The sequence below is a fragment of the Esox lucius genome, chromosome 7, assembly GCF_011004845.1.
Source record: "Esox lucius isolate fEsoLuc1 chromosome 7, fEsoLuc1.pri, whole genome shotgun sequence".
In the NCBI taxonomy this organism is placed as follows: domain Eukaryota; kingdom Metazoa; phylum Chordata; class Actinopteri; order Esociformes; family Esocidae; genus Esox; species Esox lucius.
The window spans coordinates 24,602,325-24,628,119 of NC_047575.1; the positions used below are offsets into that span (position 1 = coordinate 24,602,325).

Sequence of the window (25,795 nt, forward strand, 5' to 3'; positions counted from 1 at the left end):
GAGGCAGGTGGAGAGGAGACAGAGGGAGGCAGGTGGAGAGGAGACAGAGGGAGGCAGGTGGAGACAGGGAGGCTGGTGGAGAGGAGACAGGGGAGGCAGGTGGAGAGGAGACAGAGGAACTTCTCCACTGTGTTTGTCATAGGCCAGGCAGCCCTCTTCCCTATTAGATCAGCCATCGCTGACAATGTCTCTTTATTCCGTTGACAGGTCAGTGGTTTCTCCATCCTCTTTCTCACCACTCTGCAGGTTTTTGTTATCCCAGTGGTATCCCACACAGGCTCGGAAGAATGTGTCCTATTGAACCCGACTGTTTGGAATGGGAGACATTTGATGAATGGTTTGACCAAGAAAGAATCCTGTCTTTCTTTAGTTTGAGATTGGAATAAACTCATGAATAAAACAATGGCATTCCAGATGTAGTTTGTATCAACGTTTTCCAGAAGACAATCCCAAGAGGCTGATTTGATGAGGATCAGTAAAACTCTGTCCATTACATCTCCACAGATGTCCAATCCAGTGCGTCTGATGTGGGGACTGGAGACAGTAAACCATCTGGGGTTTGGCATGTAGCATGACAGCACCGGGCCTTGTTGCATAGTGTTGTGTCAAGACTAGAATGCGTAGTGTACGTCGGTAGTGTATGGTGATCGTGGGGTCTGGTTGGAAGTTCACCTTTTGGTGTGTTTCTTTCTGTCTGACAGGACTGTCTATTGTCAGGCAGAAACAGTACACAGATAAGTGTGGTGTGAAAACCCATCCAACACACTACTGCTCTGCTGAGGTACCGGGCACTGGGCCTCATGGGTAATTGGATGTTATTAAAGTTCTATAATCACGGAGGAGGGAAGTGTAAGTGATTACCAGCAGATGTAAACGCCCCCCTGGACATGCAGTAACCCTGCCATTTAGAGGAGAGAGCAGAACCCAGAGCCAGATGCTTGTCATACAGGTTACAGGGAATTAATCAGAGAACAAAAGGATCCAGCCCGAGAAAAGGGACCCCCCAGAGACAGGCTATGATCAAGCCCACTCTGTGAAGATACTATATCATACTTTTGTTTTCATTCTGGCCCACTCACATTTCTACTTTTATACAATAGGCCAGGGGATGTAACGTAATGATGTGGTTTCCTCTTAGGTCCAAGCTAAAGTCTGACTTTAATTAGTGACAATTAAATTGCTTCCTAACCCAATGCAGAAACATTCTGGAACCACTGTAATATACAGTACAGTGAAATGAATTACCTGGGACTGAAAGGGCTTTGTGTTTTCAGATAGTGGTGATCTGCTGAGGGAGATCTTATGTAAGGAGGAACAGAACCCAGAATTAGGCAGTGCAGTGATCAGCGTATCCGCAACATAACCCCTCCCCCTCCCAAACAAACCACCAATCTTCATCCAGGAGTTATACATACATAGCTTATGTCCACACCCACAACGCCTCTAATGGAATCCAAAGCCGAAGCTGAAGATAATGAGGTGCGTGTGTAAAAGGTTTTACTGTATTTGTGAATACCAAAAGCCTCTTTAATGATAGTTAAACAAAGAAAATGTGGCATTGTTGTGAGATTTTGCTAGTCGCCATAACAAAATTGCTATTTTCTTTTGATTCGGTTTAATATGGGGTTGCAATAACACACAGGATTAAGGGGATTTTCAATGGGAATGTTTTTGTTGGTTCATTCAAGTCTAGTAACATAATATTCAATCAAGACATGTCAGGGAGTGTCTTGGTCATGGTTCCTCTGTTGACAGATGGTTTTCTGCTTACCTTCAGTCACTGAAAAGTGGACACTTGTTTCATTACCAGGAGAAAAACACCAGGGTGCACAGGACAGTCAGTTCCTGAGAGGGTTCCTTCCTTCAGAATGCACAACCTGGGGCCAGGGCATTCTTCTCCTTCCCTCTGTGGATGTATTGATAGCAGATGGCAGGAGAGAGAATCACTTCTCTCCTCAGGCCTGAAGTCATGCATGCATCACTGAGACGTTAATGTGTTGTGCGGATGAAGCAGGGTAAAGACCCGTTGCGTCCCTGTCTTTCTCCTACACCTTGACATTCAGGGCAAAGGCCATGTGGCAGTCTGTTAGTGGGAGCTCAGTTCCCCTGGCCTGGACTATGGAAACTGGAGGAAAAGGAATATTTACCCATGTTCTGGGAAATGATGGGGAGGTTAACCACAGAGCTCTCCCCCAGGATAGATCATGCTCTGCTGTTACCGTGGTGAAGGATGTCCTAGGGGGACAGAGACCAAATGGTTGGTGCTGTAGGAGGACCATAAACTCCCTTTTCTTTGTCTCAGCACCTCATGCCAACTCTTTTTGCCTTAGAGAAGTGTTTTCTCTGACGCTCCTGTCTCACTGCCCCCCATCCCCTCTCTTTCTACAGTCTTTAGAATACCCAGGCCCCCCCCAGGCCTCTCTGCCTCCTCTCTTCTGGTAATCACATTTCACATGAGCACCAGGGCCAAATCTCCCACAATGCAATTGCTCCTTTTTTCCCTTTGTTCCACCAGCACCCCCAGAGACCAGAACCACTTTCTCCTTCCCTCTCTTTCTCTCTATCTCTCTTTCGCTCTATCTCTCTATTCCCCCATGCTGTTGTTGGCAGCTCCTCGCCCATATTTTAGTAATGGACCTGGGCAGAAAATACACAGTGTTCTTGTGTAGCCAGGCCCTGCAGGCTGTGAAACGTGTGTACTGGACAGGGAGGGCTGACCCCCCGTATTCTCAAACAAACGTGTTCTTTGGTTGTCCCTGTGGGGGAGTCTTTTCAGAAACCTTTTTGGGTTTCATATATGTTTATTTTCTGTTCCAGGTACAGTAGAACCCCTTTTGTTCCATATAGAACCACTTAGGTCCTGAGTATAACTTATTTATTTTTAGTTAGAACCCCTTTTGGGTTTCTATGCAAAACCCTTTCCACAGGGTGTTCCACCTAGAGCAAAAAATGGTTCTCCTCTGCTTACAGTGAATTAATGATTTTCAAACACTTTTTTTGTAGTGGTTGTCTGTCAATCATTCACAAACTGGGCCTGCAGAGACAGGGAAGGATGGATGGAAGGGCAGATGGAGGGATGGATGGATGGACGGAGGGATGGTTGGATGGGCAGACAGAGGGATGGTTGGATGGGCGGACGGAGGGATTTTGGATGGGCAGACAGAGGGATGGATTGAAGGGCAGACAGAGGGATGGATGGGCGGACGGAGGGATGTTGGATGGGCAGACGGAGGGATGTTGGATGGGCGAACTGAGGGATTTTGGATGGGCGGACGGAGGGATGTTGGATGGGCGGACAGAGGCATGGATGGATGGGCGGACGGAGGGATGTTGGATGGGCGGACAGAGGCATGGATGGATGGGCGGACAGAGGCATGGATGGATGGGCGGACAGAGGGATGGATGGATGGATGGGCGGACAGAGGGATGGATGGATGGATGGGCGGACAGAGGGATGGATGGATGGGCGGGCGGACGGACAGAGGGATGGATGGATGGATGGGCGGACAGAGGGATGGATGGATGGGCGGGCGGACGGACAGAGGGATGGATGGATGGGCGGACAGAGGGATGGATGGATGGATGGGCGGACAGAGGGATGGATGGATGGGCGGACAGAGGGATGGATGGATGGGCGGACAGAGGGATGGATGGATGGGTGGACAGAGGGATGGATGGATGGGCGGGCGGACGGACAGAGGGAGGGGTGGACGGACGGACGGACAGAGGGATGGATGGACAGGCGGATATAGGGATGGATGGGGGGGCGTTGGGATGGAGGAAGGGATGGATGGAAGGATGGATGGGCAGAGGGAGAGAGAGAGGGAGGGGTGCGTAGATGAGCTTAGCGAGGGAGGGATGATGGATGCGCAAACAAGGGAGGGGAAGACGGAATGGATGAGCATAGCGATGGAGGGATGGATCAGTCAGGCAAACAAGGGAGGGATGGGTGGGGCGAGGGATGCCTGATATGGGTGGAGAGTTTGTGCAAGTGGCACTTTGTTATAATGAGGCCCCCTGCTGTGTTTGTTTTGAAGTTGTGATTGTGAAGCGGAGATGTTTTCCATATGCAGGAAGGTTGAGCAACGCTGTGCTGTGGTGGTGCACCTCATTTTACCAGAACTGGCTCTCTATGCCTGGTTTGTTTCCTGGGAGGAATGTACGTCCACACTGGGAGGCATTCAGACATCTGAGGACAGGGTTTTGCTATGCTGTTAGTTCACATGTTTGGAAACTGGAAAAATGTGCAGCCTGCCCATTGCAATAAACCTCTATAGGTTATTTTACATACAAGCCATATATGGGCACTGCCCCTCTGCCAACCTTTCTGGTGCCAGAGGTTCAGGCCTCTCAATTACCTGACACTGACCTTCAATAAGCAGTCTGTGAGTTTTGACCACTGGTTGTGAAAGCAGCACTGTTGAGCCAAAACCAAACCCCTCAAATCACAAACTGTCAGGTGCCAATACAGGCCCCATGTCATCAAAACCACTGTCTTTCACACTTGGAATTTCATGTTTAACTGAGGTTTGATAGTGATTCTACATTTGCACGTGTGAGCAACATATTACACATTCAGACCAAAATGGAAATAAAACATTTTTTATTTATTTTTATTCCTGTCCTATTGGCTTACAGCATAGATGGGTAGTATTGTTAGCTTTTCATTGAATAGAATGGACTCTTAGAATCTGCTAGACGACCGAGCTGGGTCAAGCAGTTTGTGTACATGTCAGCTTACTGGGATTTGCTTAGATATTTGAGCCATATATTTCACTCATTAAATCTCTCTAATATGAATTTGAACTTAAGAAAAGTATACACACTGAACATCGTTGCGGAATTGAGTTGGTGGTGTAATGGATTCAATGCCTGAAAAAAAAGTTATCTGGTATTGTCTACAATCTCCAGAGTAACATTTCGTTTTTTCTAGTTGTCTATAGCAAAACATCAATAGATGTGTTTAGGGCATGTCAACATATTTAAAATCACATCACTCCGTATTTGGTTTGATGTTACTTAAAGGTGATTAGGTAATATATAAATGCACTCCCACCCTGATTGATGCCATTGATTTATAGCTAGCAGTAGCCCATACCAAATCTCCCCATGAATATAGTAAAACCAGAAAATATTTCACTGAGCCGGAAACTAACTTTTGCCTCATGGGGACCGTCAGTTTCCGGCTCAGGGTTTAGGTTTAGGTTCAAATTTACAATTCATTTTAGGGTTAGAATTGGGGTTTCTTTAAGGTTGTTAGAAATCGGCCGTTTTGTATAGTGGTTGTAATAATTAGCATACCCGTTTGTCAAGGGAGAGAGAAAGTATATTATTTATTGCAGCATTAGAAAGTCTTGTTCATGAGGTTATGGACCTGGTCTTCCTTACACAACCTCAATCTCATCTCAGTCAATCTCTTCTCACTGTAATGTTGGTTACCAGCTAGCCTATACATTAAGGGCGTTTCTAACTTTTTAGAAGTCAACCCCCATGCCATATGGCCATCGTAAACATTCCTGTCATTAGAGCGCTACCTACTGAGAGATAATCTAAACAGAGGTGTTTCTGTTGTTCTCATTATCTAGGCACATTCACTTCCAATGAAACGTACATTCATATTGTAATTGTTAATGCTCAGATTCTACAAGGTCCAGGCGTTGTTGGTTAAGTTTAGGTTTAAGGTTAGGCGTTACATCTAGGTAAAGTTTAGGCATAAATGTTACTTTATTGAGGTTAAGGTTAAGGTTAGATTAGGGTTAGGTTAAGGTTAGGGTAAGGGTTAGGTTTAGGGTTAAGATTAGGGCAATGAAGCATGCAATATCTATTTTCTGGTCCACATGAGAATAGCCATACAAACTTGTGTGTGTGTGTGTGTACTTGGGTGGCCCATGAGCCCACTGTCCTTTCTATGTTGATTCTTCTGTCTTTCTCAATCCCCAGTGAACAGTCTTATCCCTGTAAAAAATGAGACTGGAATCTCCCACACTGTCACTCTGCATGATGGAAAACACATAGTCATCAGAGCTCGTGTGCACATATAATAAAATGTGTGTGTTGTCTTTATGGCCCCTCTCAATTCCTATAGCCTTTCAACATTTTCAGAGTATCTCCCTATTCTCCAGACATCCTGGATAAAGGACTCCTGATGTCTTATGTTTTCTCAGCTGAAAGATTCTGAGAATCTTTTAACCAGGATTTCTCAAACTTGGGTCATAGAAAAACTGTCGTCCGTCTGATTTCTTCCCCTAAAAAATGAGTTGTGATGAGAATTAAATGTTCAGGCTTATGCTTCAATATTTAATGCTCATCCTTCCTGTTCCTTATCAGCTGTTCTGTTGTCTTTGCACGCACACAAACTCATACACACACAGAGAGACACATACTTCGGAGAATGACAAGGTTGCAGTCGAGATTTATTCTGGAAGTGTTCTTTGTCATTATCCAGACATTCTTCCCATTGTCAGCCTTCTCACTTTGATCTGACAAACAGCTCAGCTTGAGAGGAGAGCTCCAGTAGAATGTCAGATAAGCATTTTAATTCACGTTTAAATGCCATTACAATCCCCTCCGACTCCTGCTAGTTTGTCAGTCAAACACTTCGGTAACACTTTACTTGAAGGGGTGTGCATAAGAGTGACATGACATTGTCATGATACTGCCATAGCCATGACATGACACATGAAGGAATCATTATGAATGTTGTCATTAGATGTAATTTGGTTGATAGTCATTTTTTATGCAAGATTGACACAGTATGGGATGGCTTTGTTATGACAACTTGACATTAAGCACGACAACATTAGATTAGATTCAACTTTATTGTAATTGAACAAGTACAGTTCAATGAAATTGAAAGAGTAGGGTAGCATGTGCAACTGAAATGCAGGGATAGCAGCAATGAGGTTCCCGAGGTAGACACGTACCTATAACAACTGAAAACTTCAGACTTTGCAAGGCAGTTAGTCAGAAACATCACCTGTCAAAAACATGTCATGGCAAGCCTGATTATCAAACTTGAAGAAACTATTTAGCTTTATGTGTTAGCATTAAATACAACTTATGTGGTTGGTTTTGACATGAGACCATTATAATTATGTCATGAATATTTTCTTTGACCTTGAACTACTGTGGTACAATTTGGACTTGTCATGAAGTATTTTAACACTGTTAAATGCTTTTATAACAGTGTCATGAATATTTTTCTTGACCTCATGTAAAGTTGGACAATTTGGACTTGTCATATGTCATGACATGTCATAACACTATCATAAGTGTCATGAATATTTTTCTTGACCTCAAGTGGTACAAATTGGACTTGTCATAAAGATGTAATTAAATCTTTCAAATGCTTTTAAATACCTTAAGAAAAGCAAGAAATGTCCTTTATTGTTTTTGCACAACAAATGTTTCCTAAAAAAAAAAACACAGTCTGTACTGTAATTTTTTAAAGGTTCATGTACAGCACCTAGTACATTGCTTGAACAATATCTTAAGTAATATAAACTATTCATAATATAATCACATTGAAAACATTATTTATAAAGTAGGCTAGATCGTGATAGTTTAACAAATTACCTTCATGTTAACACAAATAGAACATGGCTGAGCAAGTTAGCAAAGTGCTGCCCGGAACTGACAAACACTTCACTGGAGCTAGCATACAGCTAACTGGAGCCAGCTAATAACAAACGGAAGCCAGCTAACAACAAGGAACTAGGTAATTGCTAACCCTTACAGTGCAACGATTGCAATGTTCCTAAACAATACAGATAGAAAATTAAATTGTGTTGTTTTCGGAAAAAAACTATTCAGTACAGTACAGCAACAAATACACTTTAGCAGGCAAGTTATCAAACTATATGTAAATATCCAGTGTACTGTTTTACTTTACTGACCTAGAAAACTGGATAAATGATAAGACATGGCTTTTCCTTGAAGAGTTACGAGAGCGCGCAGGTGTTTGGATCGTTAACAGTCCCAACGCAACATGACCACGTCAAACTGTCCCCTATAGGCCAACCATAGTAAGTGTCCTTCAATATAAAAGGGTCCTTCAAAATTCTGTATCAACCCCAAATGCCAACATACCTTTTGTATGCGTCACTCCTAATTGAAGACGCAAATAGCCAGTCTACCTTTTAATAATGGTTACCACACTGTTATCATATTAACAAATTGGATTATGGATATTATCTCTTGAATAATGTATATTACTTAGCCTATTCTTCATGCAAACCACTAGGTATTACTCCATGTCACCAGTCTCAGGATCAGGAAAGTTCCTTTTATGGCAGACAGAATACTGGCTAAATAGTTTCTGCAAGTTTGATAATTCGGCCCATGTTTATGACCGGTTATGTTGTCTCAGTTAATGTCAAGTTGTCATAACAAAGACATTGGCAGGTTATGTTGTCTCAGTTAATGTCAAGACATCCCAAACAATGTCAACCTTGCATAAAAAATTACATAGTCAACCGAATGACACCTAATGACAACATTCATACACATTCAAAATGATTCCTTCATGTGTCATGTCATGGTTATGACAGTATCATGACAGTGTCATGTCACTCTTATACACACCCCTTCAAGTAAAGTGTTACCAACACTTCTTCATCCACTGAGATCAGCGTGTGCTTTGGGAGACATTCAGTTTGTATTAAATTACTTTAGCCTGTGCACTTTTAATGGCCCTAAGGAGGCTCAGTGAAATAAACACATGGTGACGTAATACACAAGTACCATTTAAAAGACTGCATGGGGACTTTATATTTGAACCGAAGAATGTTGTACTCACTGATGTCATTGTCTTTAAATTGGTAGAGTAACACGGATTAGATTGGTTGACTTGGGTCTTTCTTTGTGTCTCTTAACTCCAAGGTTAGTGTTGAAGTGTCATGAGAACATCTCTGATGACTGCAGGTCTAAACTACAAAACAGGATCAATAAATTAGCCAAGATTTACCTAGGCTCACTTGAACAGAAGTAAATAACTGTAGACTTTCTGACCATGTCTTGTTTAACTGTGTAATACTGTGTGTTGGATCATTGGTAAAGGCCATCCCCCTGCAGGCCGATGTTCTTCCGTCCTGCGTAGCATCTTTCCCACAGCTCATGAATGAATGTGTTTTGTCTCTGGTACCCATACGGCCCTGGGTACCTTATACGGGTCTCTATCCACTCTTACATTGATTTGCAATGGTTCTGTTCTGGTTAGAACAGTGTGATTAAACAGACAACCCTCTGCCATGCAGACTCAGACAGTAACCACCCTTCTCCTAGGAAGCGCAGGTTCACACCCACACAGACTGATGGTCCTTTATCGTCAGTGTGGAATGGCTGAGCTCGGCCTGTCAAAGCAGAGCTAGATGATAATGTGAGAACTCCTCCTCAGGGTTGAGAGGGATTTTGAAGTAGGCCTAGCTCCTGAAATAACTCCTGCTGTGGCCTGTGCATGATAGACCCGTGACCCAGAACATTTGACCCCTGACCTGAGCAGATAACAGATCCCACCAACAATGGAATAATGGTTATTTCGAAAGAGTTTTGGTTCAAAATGGAATTTAATGAGAGAAAAAAAAGATAGCCCTTACCGGATCTGGCCCCAGGAATGGTTCAGGAAATGAACAGCCACCCATACATGTACATTTCTACGACATTGCTCATTAGTGCGTCCATTGAATAGGTAATTAATAATAAAAGTTTTGTTCAGTGAAAGAATTATCAATATTATAAATGTAAAGTATACATCAAGAAGTATGTTTACAAAACAATAAGAGTTCTGATACCTTGTTTTAAGTGATGGCTTATCTTTTGAATAATATTTTTTGTTGTGAGCACTAAAACTAGCAATACTGTGTAAATGGGCATGGTGAGTCCTGTTATCCTCCCATTGTTAGTTTTGTGACTTAAATGTAAATCATAGCCAGAGGGTTGTGATGTACTGGATTAGGCCAGAGGATCAGGGTCTGAACAGATCCATTCCCAAATAAACTGTTTGAAGCAGTATCTTGCATCCGGTCCAACTTGGAGGTGAGTTTATAGCAGGGGATCAGATCTGAAAGAAAACAAAAATGCTCTTTGCTATGTAAACCAATATTGTGCTCATATTGAAGTGACAACTTCTCTCTTCTTCCTCTTAACTTTTCAAAGTAATACTGCAGTATATATTTACTGTTTCACTACGTTTAATGTTTATACTGACCACTTGGTGTGGAGTTATAAGAGCTTTTATAGTCAAGGCTGAGGACTGGATCTCTTGTCATGCAGATGGTTGTGGGTCTCTCCTCATAGTCTTAGCTGACCTTTCAGTGTTCATTCCCCTCCATTGGTCTGATGAGGTAAAGGGCAGGGAAGCAGAGTAGAGCAGGCAGAGAGCTGACAACCTGAATAGCCTCCATGCATAATACATTGAGAAGAAGAGGTCAGATAGTACTCTGCCCCGCAGGCTTGGAGAATGGAGTGGCTGGGGGCTAAACTTTTGTTAAGCTGGGGACACTGTTTGAGATGGGTCTTTGCTGTAAATACAGGTTAAATAATGAATCTGGGCAATATTACTTTACCTGTCCATTGTTCATTTATGATTATTAGCTAACAAAAGGTGAAAAACAGACCTCTTCATTTTGGAGTATGTTTTTAAAAACAACGTAGGTACACACATCCCAGATATCCAGTTCATACTGTACACAACAGTCTTCTTTCCACTTGTTCCACTCACAGCAGGAACAGTCACTGTCCCTTCATCAATTTTCACAGCTTTGCCCCCACTGAAACAACAGGAAAAGTGCCCAGTTCTTTCCCAGACTGTGCATGTTTCAGGTTCTTACCACACCAATCACTGTCCTGATTCTTTGCTATGACCAACCAGCCCATGAGGGTCTGCTTTGCATTCCTCTTCAGATCAACTATATTGTATTGTAATTGTAATGTCAGATATTAATGTTTCCTGTAACCACACTGGAATAGATTTGGCTAGTCTTCTTGTCTGGTAAATGTTTATCTACATTATTAAAGCCAGTTATTCTTTTCCTATGAGAAATGTGTTGCTTTAACAAATTGAAACGTTAGAAACTCCATGAGGCTATATTTTATTGTTTTGCCCCCTTCACAAACGCAGTGCTGTGAGTAATGGGTTGCCATTAGCCTTGACTTCCTGGATTCCTAAGCAGGGCCTCCCAATTGAGCCTTCTGCCGCCATTCATTAGCCTGGTTTCTTGAGGATATTGTTGTTTTCATCTTGGGGTTGAATACCCCTAAATCCCTTCCAAGATCCCGCTGGACCCCTCCAGGCTCTTGTTCACCAGTCAGCACTCGCAGAGATGAGGTATGGTGAGGTAACAGACATTCTTGCACCTCCAGACATTACGACCAAAGGGCACTTGGTGTCTTAACCAGCATACATTTCTTTTAACACTGTGTATGCCATTGGATGTGACTGGAGTGGATACCACCAATGCTGTAGTGGATAAGCTGCTCTCTAGGATGACACTGACAAACTGGTCTCTATGACAACCATGTCACTGGCAAATTGCTCTCTATGACGACCATGACACTGACCAACTAGTCTCTATGACAACCATGACACTGAAAAACTAGTTTCCCTGACGACCATGACACGGACAAACTGGTGTCTGTGATGAACATGACACCAACAAACAGTTTTTTATGATCACAATGACACTGACAAACTGGTTTCTATGATGACCACCCCACTGATAGTGGTCTCTATGATGACCATGACACTGACGAACAAAACCTCTCCTGTGCTACAAACAAAACAGGCTTCTATTTTTCCCCTTTTCTCTTACTTTCTAGAGCAACTTTCAGGCACTAAACATCGTACTGCTTGTAGCCCCCTCTGTTATGTAACAAACTTGTCATGCCAAATTTGTCTGAATGTTACCTTAAACTAAGCATCCAGAAAGAACAAGGTTATCCAGTTTGCATGACTGGGCTGACTACCTGCTATTGTCATAGAGCTGAGTGGGGGTAGTTCACAGGACTAATGTCTATTTTCAGAGAATTATGTAATGTGTTGTGTAATAGAAGACGTTTTTGAGGTTTGGTGAGCGAGAACTGCACGCAACAAACACCCTATGGAGCAGAGATATGGAGCAGCATTCCATCCAAGCATGGATGTAAAGTAACTTAGAAGTGTAGCAGGCTTTTAACCCTGAGGAGTCCCAACATTAGTAACCTCATCTATGTTTTTGCTGGAAGAACAGCTCCAAGAGGCGAAGCAGGATAGACAGCGTCCCGGCACCACAGAGCCAACCCGGACTGCTGCTGTGCTGCCCAGCATGTGGAACTATTGTGGTTCAGCCTGCCTCACTAATTCTGCCATTAGCTAGTACGTATTGATTAACTTAGGAAACAATATTTTTCTACTTACTCATCAGTTTGAGAGGAAATGAATCAATTGGGTCAACACGGTCGGGGTCGGGGCAGGGATGCCGTTGTGTGGGTAACTCCTTGTGGTGGGTGGGGCACCTGCAAGCACAGTTGGGTTCATAAGCCTGAGTAGCGCTCTCCTTCAGCCACACTGATTTAATCTTATCTTTTGGTGGAGTTTGATAGCAAGCAGAAAGACAAGATGTGATTGAGAGCCCCTGGGGATCACTGCCATGAGTCAAGGTCATTACAAACTGGACATCAGTTTTCGTGCTTCAAACTAGCGTGGAGCTACACATCACATCAGCCTAAGGACAGTTGTGTTTTTCACCTCTGTTCATCTAATGTTGTTAAGGTACCGTTTTACTGTGTAAAAGTCTTGTTAACTGGATGTATGGCCAGGTCTTCATCAGCAGTGCTGTGTGTGGGGTGGCTATTTATTTATTTTTTATTATTGATTTGGTCTCACCTGCTAATATATGTGTTGGATCTGAAGCCTGGAACTGATGGCTTCTCCAACTATGGAAGGGAGACTGACCTTTTCATGATTGTTTAATGGTGGACATTGATGATGCTGATGTTTTTAGCTTCTCTTTGACATACAGATATATAGAGATATTTTTGTGTCCTTGTTCTCTTCTCTTTAAAGCTTAGCAGAACTTCAGATGTATCCATTTGCTCTATTTGATGGCTGGCTGAATAACTGACTGAATGACTGGCTGGCTGACTGGGCTGGTTGACTGACTGGGTTGGTTGACTGGCTGGGCTGGGTGAATGACTGGGTTTAAGGGCTGGCTGGCTGACTGGGTTGCGTGACTAACTGGGCTAGTTGACTGACTAGGCTGGTTGACTGACTAGGCTGGTTGACTGGCTGGGCTGGGTGAATGACTGGGTTTAAGGGCTGGCTGGCTGACTGGCTGACTGGCTGACTGGGTTGCGTGACTAACTGGGCTAGTTGACTGACTAGGCTGGTTGACTGACTAGGCTGGTTGACTGGCTGGGCTGGGTAAATGACTGGGTTTAAAGGCTGGCTGGCTGACTGGGTTGGGTGAATGACTGGGCTGGTTGACTGGCTTGGCTGGGTGACTGGGTTGGGTGACTGACTAGGTTTAATGGTTGGGTGACTGGGCTGGTTGACTGACTGGTTGGCTGACTGGGCTGGCTGGTTGACTGACTGAGTTGGATGACTAAATTATTTAAACAGGTGGAACTACACTGAGATCACCTGATCTTAGAAGTAGGTCACCCAACACTGGTCCCTTCTGTTCCTATCTGGTTTACTACGACAGGCTCACAGCAGCACTAATGTATGCACTTAAATATGATCTCAGGGTGGATTCATATATTTCTACAAGTTGTACTTAACCCCTGTGATATATTTTATCTCTGGTCTTGGTCTTTTTGCAGTTGTGAATTACAAAATATTGAACAATATGCCATTTTGGCCGATAGATTCTCGTGAGTTCTAGGTGGTGAACTTGTGCTGCACCAAAACTCAGATGACCAAACAACCCATGTAAGGTTTTTCTTCCATGTCATTGGCCTCTGTGTGGATGTGTTGATCCCCTCCCTGACCACCTGGTGTGTTGACATCAGGACCGTATGCACACCACGGTCTTGCATAATGCACTGCATGACCGAACATTCCCTCACCCACACACTCTTGTCTACTGTGTGGCTGCCGGGTTTCTCCCACCAGGCAGGTCTTCAGTGGGGAGGGCAGAGACTTGGTTACTGAAGGCGTGGGGCTTTTTTCAGGTCAGCTGTAATGGTGTGATGGTAAACTTGATTATTCTGTCCCCACTAAGGGTGAAGTGTACATGGGGCTTTGTTTTATTTATACACATTAGGGTTAGTTTACGTGTCAACGTGTCGGTTAGATTATTCTTATTAAGGTTTGGGTCATGTGAGGTTTAGCGTTAGAGAATCATTTTTCTGGTTCCCACAAGGATAGGAAAGTGTGTGTGCACCGGTACATAGCTTGGCAAAGACCTGTCACTCACAGACCGGCCAGCACTTCATTGGTCTTCCCATGGAGAAGTGGAATATAGGTCAACCCCCCAAACTGTCTGTGTCTGGGACAATCCCACCTCCCCCGCTACCTCTGGAGCCTATATATATATATATATATACACACACACACACACACACACACACACACACACACTCTCTGTTTATTCAATTATCTTGTTGGCCGGACAGCAGGGACACAGGTAGTTAAATAGAGTGTCCGTGAGGTGATTGACCACAGCAACACCTTATTGATCTTAGAAAGCCCTCTACCTGCCACAACCTCAATACTGTTTCCATGGGAACGTTGTGGCTGAAGCTGAACCTCCCCCATCGGTGAGGGTTGTGAACCGACACGACTGTGTCCCCCCCCCCCCATTTCCTTCCTTCACCTCCCTTCATCCCTCCATGCTCTCTCGAACACTGAGCGTGCTGTATGCTGATGTGGTCTCCGTCTCTGTGTGTTCTGAGAATGAAGTGATGGTAGACTGCCCCCGGACCACTCACATGAAAGCAGGAGGGCTTATCCAGGGAACCCCCTCCCCATGTGGGTTAGCAGCCTCTCACCCTGGGCTCCCCTCACATGAAAGACACCCACACACACCCTTTCCTCAGAACCCCCATCTTTCATCCCATTGTGATTCTGAGCAGCATAGCGGTTTAGTAGAAGAACGAGGCACGATGGAAAGTCGGGAAGATGGCAGTGGGGGTGATTTTGAAGTGTTATTTATAGAGGCGGTCGGCCATGGTGGTGTTATATTAAAGCTGATCGAATTTTCCGCTCAGGATATGGCTTATGGCTATCTGTATTATCCAGCTGTCACGACGACCAATCGCCCTCATCACGCAAAAAACACAATATGACACACCAATGAAAATGAGTCTTCCACACTTCATTTTTAAATTTTCTTTTAAGGAATCATAATAACCCAAAAGCATGTCCACCTGAAGTCTGGTTTCCTGCCTAGCTGTCTAGACCTCTTGCTCCAGCCAAACATTACACCCCACCCACGGATGTTTGTTTCTTCTCTGCAAGGAGTCTGGATCTAAACGATTTCATAAGCAAAAATTACCAAACCATCGGATCGGTTGGAAAAACCGATGGATTCTCTGGGATTGTTCCCAGATTAGGTCCGAGCCAGAAAATACAGCATCTTGAAGATGTCAGTGCCCCTCATTCTGATGTCACTTAAACTGATCCAGTGAAGGACCCTCAGGCTCAAATGTCCTGAGAATGATAGTGTAGAATGATAGTGGAAGATTGCAGTTTAAGTCGTCAGACAACTACATTTCATGATGTGTTATGGTCTTGTGTTGTTATTTATTTTGTTAATTATCTGGTTAAAGATAACTTATCTGGGATGGAGGCAGTGAAAACTAGATTATTCTCTGGGATTGACCCACACACACAAACACACATTAACAAATGAACAGTGAAGCTCCATGCCAGAGACATGCTGAGTCTATAGGCCATGTCAATCAAGACATCTCAGTCTGAAGTGGACCTTGCTCATATTAAGTGGTCATTAAATGTTGTGTTATGGATAAAGCTCTGTTGATGACCTGTCTAACTGACACTGTTGAATGTTATGGTTCATGTCGGATGGCATAATGGGCCAGGGATAAACTATCTGTGACGGTTGGTAGTTGCTGAAGTAGTCTGTATGGCGCCAGTAGGCAGAGCTGCTGATAGAGTTAACAGAAGACTGACATTGTTTCCAGAACGTTTGTCCTTGATAAGTGGTAATAGGGGCCTTTTCTCTGGAGCCTGACGAGACCCTGGGCTCTGAATCAATGTTATCTCTTTGTTGCAACTTATCAGTCAAAATAAACCTGATTGATTTTTCACTGACTTTATCAATGACCGCTATTGTCTCACCATAACAAAACCTCTCTGAAGAAAATGTAGAACTATGACAAAACCTCTCTATGAATAAAATGTACAACACCGTTTCCAAAAAGCTGTGATGCTGTGTAAAATGTAAAGAAAAACAGAATGCAATGATATGTAAATAATTTAAAGCCTAAATTCACTAGAAAATAGTAAAAAGACAACATAGTGTTGAAACTGAGAAACTTTATTTGTTTCTAGAAATATAAAGCATATGCCCACTTTGAATTTGATGCCAGCAGTGTGTTTCAAAAAAGCTGGGACAGGGGCAACAAAAGACTGGAAAAGTTGTTTAATGCAAAAAACGATTAGGTTAATTGGCCACAATTAAATAACATGATTGGGTATTAAAAGAGCATCCCAGAGAGGATGAGTCTTTCAGAAGTAAAGATGGGGAAGGGCTCACCACTCTCTGAAAGACTGCATGGGCAAATTTAAAATTTTAAAAATAACGTTTCTCAACGTAAAATCGCAAAGAGTCTGGGGATCTCATCATTTACGATACATAATATCGTTAAAAGATTCAGAGAATCTAGAGAAATCTCTGTGTGCAAGGACAAGGCCAAAAAAACAGTATTGGATGTCTGTGATCTTCAGGCCCTCAGGCGGCACTGCATTAAAAAGAGATTGTTTTTGATGTGTTTCTGTGAACATAGTATGTCGCTGCATCCCCAATAGCAAGTTAAAACTCTACCATGCAATGAAGAAACCAGGTAATAACAATATCCAGAACCACCACCACCACCTTCTCTGGGCCCAAGCTCATTAAAGATGGCCCACGCAGTCTTTCATTGAAGATGTGGCAAAGTGGAAAACTGTCCTGTGGTCTGACTAATCAAAAGGTGAAATTATTTTGGGGAATCATGGACGCCGTGTCCTTCGGACTAAAGAGGGGAGGGACCATCCGGCTTGTTATCTATGCACAGTTGAAAAGCTAGCATCCATGATGGTATGGGGGTGCATTAATTCACATGGCATGGGTGACTTGCACATCTGTGAAGGCACCATTAATGCTCAACAACAATATATACAGGTTTTTGAGCAACATATGCTGCCTTCCAGACCTTCCAGATGTCTTTTTCAGTGAAGGCCTTGCTTATTTCAGCAAGGCAATGCCAAACCACATTCTGCATGTATCACAACAGCCTGGCTTCATAGTAAAAGAGTCTGGGTGCTAAACTGGCCTTCCTGCAGTCCAGACCTGTCACCCATTGAAAACATATGGCACATTATGAAACAAAGAATATGACAAATGAGACCCCAAACTGTTGAGCAGCTGATATCCAATATCAAGCAAGAATGTGAAAACATTTCACTTTCAAAACTACAGCAATTGGTCTTCTCAGTTCCTAAATGCTTACAGAGTATTGTTGAAAGAAGAGGTGATGCAACACAGAGGTAAACATGCCCCTGTCAAAAAAATTTGAAACATGTTGCTGGCATCAAATTCAATATGGGCTTGTATTTTTTCAAAGATTATACAATTGCTCAGTTTCAGCATTTGATATGTTGTCTTTCTACTATTTTCAATTAAATGTAGGGAAATATTTTTATTTGCATTTTACACAGCGTCACAACTCTTTTGGAAATCGGGTTATAGAGCAATGACCAAACCTCTCTATGAGTAAAATACAGAACCATAACCCAAAGTCTTTGAGTAAAATACAGAACCATAACCCAAAGTCTTTATGAGTAAAATACAGAACCATAACCAAAAGTCTTTATGAGTAAAATACAGAACCATAACCCAAAGTCTTTGAGTAAAATACAGAACCATATCCAAAAATCTTTATGAGTAAAATACAGAACCATAACCCAAAGTCTTTATGAGTAAAATACAGAACCATAACCCAAAGTCTTTTTGAGTAAAATACAGAAACATAACCAAAAGTCTTTATGAGTAAAATACAGAACCATATCCAAACCTCTCTGCTATTTTGGCCACACTAGAATGGGGTTCTTCATATTAGAATCCAGGTTTGCTGATAGAAGGGATGGGTGATGATCACCTGCTAATTCACAAAACAACCCTTGTGGCTAATTAGCAGCTGGCTCACATACTCCCTCCCATAGAGTTCGCTTGTGCTCTTTGAAACCAGGGTTGTTTAAGGCTACTTCAACTACGTTGGGGAATAGAGATTTGACAGGTGAACTGCACAGTGGAGAACGGCAGGCACGCGTCATATTTTGACGACCTGGAAATCCGGATATAACTAAGACCCAAGCCTAAAAATGATGTCACAACCAAGTCACCGATCGCCAACATGGCCACAACATGTGTTACATTTCTGTTTCACTCCCTTTTATCTGTCTGTGTCTTGTCTGCCTTCTCTCAGTCAAGTGGTACACATTCCAAGACGTGTGTGTGTGTGTGTGCCTGCTGATGCTATCCAATCAGAAGTGTCAGAGTATCCCCCGACACAGTTTTGACATACATGTATTGTATTGTACAGTGCTGTGCTATTATTATGCTATGTTTATACCACTATGCTATTCATGTAAAACATGTCAGATTTCAGAGTGTGACTGGGCTATAGGAATATGCTGTGGTGTGTTTTATGCGTGTGGAGCTGTGTGAATACTCTTCTGGGTTATCGTTTCTTATGTAGATCATTAAATCCAGAAATGAGCCCTGATGGGATGCTGTAGAGGGCATGTGAGGTGCAGCGTTTGGTTGAGGGGTGGAGGTATGTGTGTTTGTGTGTGTGCGTTGAAGGGGCCTTTTCCTTGGAGAAAATGTGTGTTTGTGTGTGCGGTTGCGTGTCATAGGTGCTTGTGGGAAATGTCACTGATGTGATGTGGAACAACAGACTGTCCGTCTTCTTCAGATGTTAGTGATGCTGCGTTGTTGATCTCTGCAGCTCCCTCGTAGTGACCTGAACCCCAGACCGCAGACAAGGAAAGGGCCTTGTTTAAAAGAACAAGGTGGAAAAAAGTACTGTATATACTGTATGGTATAAATTAAGGACAAAGTATACGTCTAATCTTTGATCTAGGCTTTGAGGCATGGCTTTCCATTCAAGTGAAGTAAACAGAAAAGATGAAAGGACAGAAGGCTTACTGACAGACAATGCAGGGGGTGGGACATGAACTAGGCTTCCTCGTTTTTAATAGACAGGCCAGACGAAGAGCTGATGTCTTTTGTTGTTGCAATGTCAGGATGATGAAGCTTTAAGGGGAGAGAAGACTGTTGACAGATGAAAGAGAAGCTATTAAACACTGACAGCCAGTTGACTCCAGTGTTCCCTGTACAAATCACCTGTATAGCTGAGGTCTAATGTAGTACAGTTGATTCCAGTGTTCCCTGTACAAATCACCTGTATAGCTGAGGTCTAATGTAGTACAGTTGATTCCAGTGTTCCCAGTACAAATCCCCAGTATAGCTGATGTCTAATGTCAGTCGATTTCTCCACTGATACAGAGGATTCCTGCTAATACTAGCTAATCATTTTATAAGGCTCATTGGCATTTATTCACAGAAGGAGGGGATGCTGTTCATGATAGCATTGTTGAATTTAGGTCAGACACATTTTTTGTTTATCTCTGTCTCTAAATGTTCCAGTATGATGAATGGTTCAGTGAATAGTTACAATTTTATTTCAGTCTGCTACATTACCCTTACTTTACTTGCTAATGCTGTCTCTGAGGAGATGTTAGAGTTAATCTCCTCAGAGACAGAAACTACTACGGCACAGTGTCAGCTATGAGGCACTATGTGCCGTAGTAGTTTGCTCCTCAAAAGGAGAGTGACTCAAACTGCGTTAGTCATGTATTTTTTTTTACACAAAGAAAAGCAATTTCCCAGACACTATACATGACCACACTTTTAATCCTGTGTCAGGAAAGCCCTGTCTGGCTTCGTTCTTACATGCCCACACCACTACGGCCAAGCACTGGAAAACCGCAGTCAGACAACACTGCTGTCACATTCACCCTCAGCACTCTACACAGGTAAAACTAATACACACACGTACTCTGTTAAGGGCCAGGACGGTTTTTTATCTGAACATATTTTATTTTTCATTACCAGATATTATTCACCTTACAAACTTTACATGCTCTCTAAGGCAATGGTAAACACCGACAGCACCGACTAGCTTGGTTTAACCTGTGCTAAGTGTGGTTTAGAGGTCACCTACTGTACCTCAGTCAACCTTCTCTTCTACCCTCCCTTTGACCCAGGGTCCCCTGGGTCATTTAGTCTGGATCTCACGGTCACAGGTGCCTTGGGAAGAGACTGGTTCGATGAGCTTTAGAAGGATCGTCGTCATCAAGTTCAGTTCAGAGTTTGTCAAATGCACTGAACAACACGGCGTCCTCCTGCACAATGACATCTTCGACATGGCACACGACACCTACCTAGTTAGAGTTCAGAAATACGTAAAGCACAAATCCAGTCTTACTCTAGGCACTGTGTATGTGCACTCAGTGTGTGCATTTCTCATTTCCCAGGTCTATACTATCCCCCGTTCTCTGCTGCCTTTCATGATTCAGTGCTGCTATCTGAAGGGATCAGTCTGTATCAGCAGACAGGCGTCTGTAAGGGTCTGACCACGGACTGAATCATACCTACTGTTCCGAGGAGACAACAGCCTGTCTGCCTGTAGTGTTGAAATGTCACCTCCTGTCCTAGAAATCACAGGGGAAAAGACGTGAAGCAAGATGTAACTAGCACGGGTTTGACATTCCATCCTAGACTGATACGGTACATCCATTACATACTGTTCCATGCTGCTCTGAGAGGAGACTGATTCACTCTAGTGTTCCCCAGAGACTGAGGAGAACAGTGCTGCAGTCATTTCCTCCTGTGTGGATGGATGGCTGAGTGGGCTGGGCTCAACCAGCGTAGTGGAAACACTGGGGGTCAGTTAGCACGGTGCCCGTCCCTGTGGAACTCAGGGCCGGGGGGAGGGGGGGGGGTTGGAAACACACATAATGGGCAGAGTGCTCAGTGAAGTGGGGAAGAGTCAAGAGTCATTTGGAGAAGAGGAAGGGCAACTGCCGAAACAGTCTGGGAGGGAAGGAGAGGAGGGATGGGGGAAAGCAGGAAGTGCTTCTGGCCACATTACGAGGCGTTGTCAGGGTGACATGATAACGATGGTAAATTGTCCACCAATCACCAGAGGATGGTTATATTAAAGTCACATTACTGCCCAAATGTGTGTGTGGGGGGGGGGGGGTTCTCTTGTGATTGTCAGTCCCATACAGACAGACATTCCACTCACCTCCTCAGTTGGTTACGAGTTATGGGAAAGCATGACAGGCGTGGAGGCAACAAGGACCGACACAGAGCAGGTTTTGTCATCACTCTGCCGCTTTCTCTCCTCTCTGGTCTTTGGAGGTGCGTTCTCACATCTGGAGGAACAGAACAGGGCTGGCGATGGCAGGCACTTATTCACTCCCCTTTCTCCTCCCCCACTCTCTCTCTCTCTCTCGCTCCCCTCTGCCTCTCTGCGCTCTGTGTCTCTGGTTGTGTTACTGGAAGTCAGATGTGTGCTGTGGAGCTACCAGCAGTACGGTGAGGGACCTCTGTGTAATTCTACGGCTTAACGAGAAGAATGAAAACAATGACTGGATCAGCGTTCTCCACATGCACTGACTGAAGAGGACCGTCCTACCCTGTCTTTATCTGCCTCGTCGTATTCTCTTCGGTTTCCTACTTATTTTCTTCAGATTCGTTTGGAAATGAATATCAAGTGAGGTTCGTTTTTATTTTTGAATCTGAGAATCCAAGCCGCGACACATCGCGTTGGACTGGTTGTTTTCGGACCGTGCTGTGAATCTGAGTCCTTGGGGATTTGGCTTACCGCTAGTTGGTTGGTGTTAACCCCCTGCGGGGCTGACGTCTCAGGTGCTCAGTAGGATGACGGAGGTCCTGGTGTCGGATGGGAACCTCAACACGGTGTGTGAGAGGCTGGAGCAGCACTGCTGTGTGGTGGACCAGCCTCAGACCCCCTCGTCAGCCATCAAGAGGCACAGCAACACCGGGGCCAAGCTGTGGGGCCGCGTACGCAGCAAGCTCCTCAGGCAGAAGGTCTCCTCTCCTTCTTTCTTTCCTTCTGGTCCTCCTCTTTACGCTCCCACTGTCTTCATCAGTCCATTTGCCTCCGTGAACTGGGTCAGCCTTTTTGTCGCTCATTCTGTTGTCCTCATTTCTTTCGTTTGTTGTTAGTGGACTGACAGGTCTTTCTATGTATACATGTACTCCTCCGACTGGTAGATGCAGCTACTCTCTTCTACTGTGTGTGTGTGTGTGTGTGTTTTGGTGTGTGTCTGTTTCTGTGTCGGGCTGGGTGCATCTGTGTGTGCATGCCTGCGTGCATGTGCGTCTGGGTGTGTGTGTGTGTGTGTGTGTGTGTGCGTGCGCATGCGTGTGTGTGTGCGCACATCTGTGTGGGCAAGCAATCCTACAGTTAAGCTCTTTCACAGCCGTGACCAGACCACTTCTTCTCACCCTCTGATCCTCCTTTCATGTCTAGCAGACTGCTCTGTTGGCCTTCTCCTGGTGTAATGTCAGTCAACACCATGAGTATATTCCTCTCTGGAGGGTTTCCCATCTGTTCAGCTTAACCAAGGTGACTTGGTGTGACTGATGCCTCTGCTGTTTCATTCAGATGTTTACCTCCAGACCCTAATCTGGAGCCCCGGATTAATGACTTTTATACAGTTGCTAGATCTATTTTTTGGACTATATTCTTCAGGCATATAAGGTCAAGCACATGTGCCTCATGACTTTCGTTCAACTATCTTACCTCATAAAAAAGAACCAAATATCAGCTGTTTTTATTTCATTGTTTGCAAAGTAAATATGAAGAAACACTGCTTCAAAACCTGGTTAAAATTCTAGATGGTTTTGTACTCAACCGGCTTAGCTTGACCAGCTCCCACAGGTTACTGCTTGATGCCTTGAAACGGTACTAAAGGGACATCACATGCACCTGGCGGCTGAACTAAGATTCACTGCAATAAAAAACCTGCTAGAATGACCCACCAGATGAATGTATCTCTGCTTGTTAATGCGTCAGGTGATCATCATCCAAATATTGACCGTTTGTCGGGAGTTTAGCTGGTGATAATGTATTGATGGTTTGTCGGGAGTTTAGCTGGCAATAATGTATTGGCATGCTTTCATTGATCCATACTATTGACTATTTATTAGGGATAGTCGGTCCTTGTCTGACGATGAATTTATAAGGTTGCGTTTATCCCATTTATTGCTCAGCTTTTAAGTCACCGTGGAGGGGAGAATGCTTTATAAATATCAATTGATTTGAACTGCTGATATGCTCTTTAAGGACGTTATTTCGTTGAGAGATTTTTACAGGAGATAAAGGTTAAACATCCTCTCAGCAGTGCACCTGGTCACCAGACAGACAGGCCATTGGCTTGTCACCCTCATAACAACCCAGGAGAACAATGGGCCACTTTCCTCTCAGGTTTGACTGATTCCTCTGTCTGGGGAACACACTGGGCTACTGTTGTAAACAGGCCTCACCTTTAGGTTTCAGGTCATGACTGATGTAGGGGAGTGAAGACAGAGAGGGGTTTTCATCCCCAGTGCAGATGGAAGCACCACAGATCTTTTACAGGAGAGGTTAGTTCACTTTGATATCCTGTCTCTGTTAGCCAGTGTACTGCAGTATGGTGGCCATGTCTGTGTTCACTGTGCAGCACCTGGCGGTGTTAGTCAGGGAGGGCAAGTTCTCTCTCCTATTCTATTGGTTTATATCTGCACAGACAGCACTTTGAGCTGTGGTCCAGTATGTGCATATTAAAGGAGGACAGGACAATGGTGCTGTACTAGATAAATGGGGATCTGCTGTACTCTGCCAGGAAGCAGCACTGGGAAATAATTTCAGATAATAACATGGAATTTTTTTAAATAGGTTGGGAACCAGTGTGTTAAACGGTGACATGTAATTACTTCAGTTCAGGTCTGCTTTAGATGGGTCAATAAAGTTACTCAGCTGTTTCTGACTGGAGCTGACAGGTCTGTCTCCTGCTTGTGTCTGCTGATGCTGAAGCCTCTACCATCATCCGACATGGCTCCATCCATCTGCCCCCAGACACGTCCACAGCGCCCTGGGATCTAGTCTCCCACCACTGTAGGCCTGATCTGGGAGAGAACAGGGTAGAGCAGCGAGAAGGCTGTCTTTTTGGGGACATTTTACTTCTTATATTTCAATTCGTTTTAAATTGGTTAGTTCAAGTCCAAGTTGTATACGCCGTTCTCTGTCAACAGTTTGTCTGTTTGCACACAGAGAGCCACACCGCCCCGTGTGCAGCGCTGCCATCTCCCTGGATAATACACACCTATACCCACTCGCCCTGGCACATATTTTCACACGCTTGATCATTCTCTCCATGCCTCTTGGTCCCCCCGGCCGTCTGTCTGCCACACAGCAGCTCCCATGGAGGCTAGTGTTCACACCAGGAGGTTCTCATTCATTCATGTTCAACAGGTCTTTGATGGGTGTGTGTGAGTGGACGTCGGGGCCATGAATGACCTCTCAGTGTGGGCCAGATCCTAACCTGGTTGGTGGAGAGTGAGTTCCTCCTCCGGCACGGAGGGATCAGACCTGCATGTGCCGTTACTCCTCCACCACTCACAGGCTGTTGCTATGACGAAGGGGAAGGGCGTGTGTCTGCATGAGTGCGGGAGTGAGCGTGTGTGTTGAACAGACTGCATTGTGTTTCTTTTCTTTTTTTTGCCATGACACGGTAGAGGTAGGTGGCTTAGAGGGAGGTGTCTGAACTGAAGGAGAAAGTGTGTGTTTGTTGGCTGCAATGTGTTCAGTTTTAATAGGGAGGAGTGTGTGTTCAGTAGGCTGTAGTATGTTAATCAGGGAGGAGTGTGTGTTCAGTAGGCTGTAGTATGTTAATCAGAGAGGAGTGTGTGTTCAGTAGGCTGTAGTATGTTAATCAGAGAGGAGTGTGTGTTCAGTAGGCTGTAGTATGTTAATCAGGGAGCAGTGTGTGTTCAGTATTCTGTAGTATGTTAATCAGGGAGGAGTGTGTGTTCAGTAGGCTGTAGTATATTAATCAGAGGAGTGTGTGTTCAGTAGGCTGTAGTATGTTAATCAGGGAGGAGTGTGTGTTCAGTAGGCTGTAGTATGTTAATCAGAGGAGTGTGTTCTCAGTAGGCTGTAGTATGTTAATCAGGGAGGATTATGTGTTCAGTAGGCTGTTGTGTGTTAAACAGGGAGGATTGTGTTCAGTAGGCTGTAGTGTGTTAATCAGGGAGAATTATGTGTTCAGTAGGCTGTAGTATGTTAATCAGGGAGGAGTATGTGTTCAGTAGGCTGTAGTGTGTTAAACAGGGAGAATTATGTGTTCAGTAGGCTGTAGTATGTTAATCAGAGGAGTGTGTGTTCAGTAGGCTGTAGTATGTTAATCAGGGAGGATTATGTGTTCAGTAGGCTGTAGTATGTTAATCAGGGAGGATTATGTGTTCAGTAGGCTGTTGTGTGTTAAACAGGGAAGATTGTGTTCAGTTGGCTGTTA

General features: G+C 44.1%; 1 protein-coding gene across 9 annotated transcripts in view; it reads left to right on the plus strand.

Moving 5' to 3' along the window:
* abr (ABR activator of RhoGEF and GTPase) overlaps positions 1–25,795 on the plus strand; it is a 147,952-nt gene that overhangs the window by 106,116 nt on the left and 16,041 nt on the right. Inside the window, exon 1 of one of the 9 annotated variants that reach the window (XM_013134456.4) lies at positions 21,744–22,325. The exons of the other annotated variants lie outside the window; for them this stretch is intronic. Within the exon in view, the coding sequence (XP_012989910.1) occupies positions 22,155–22,325 (171 nt within the window). The 5' untranslated portion in view covers positions 21,744–22,154. Of the gene's footprint in view, positions 1–21,743; positions 22,326–25,795 lie in introns of those variants that run through there. 9 annotated transcript variants of the gene reach the window in all.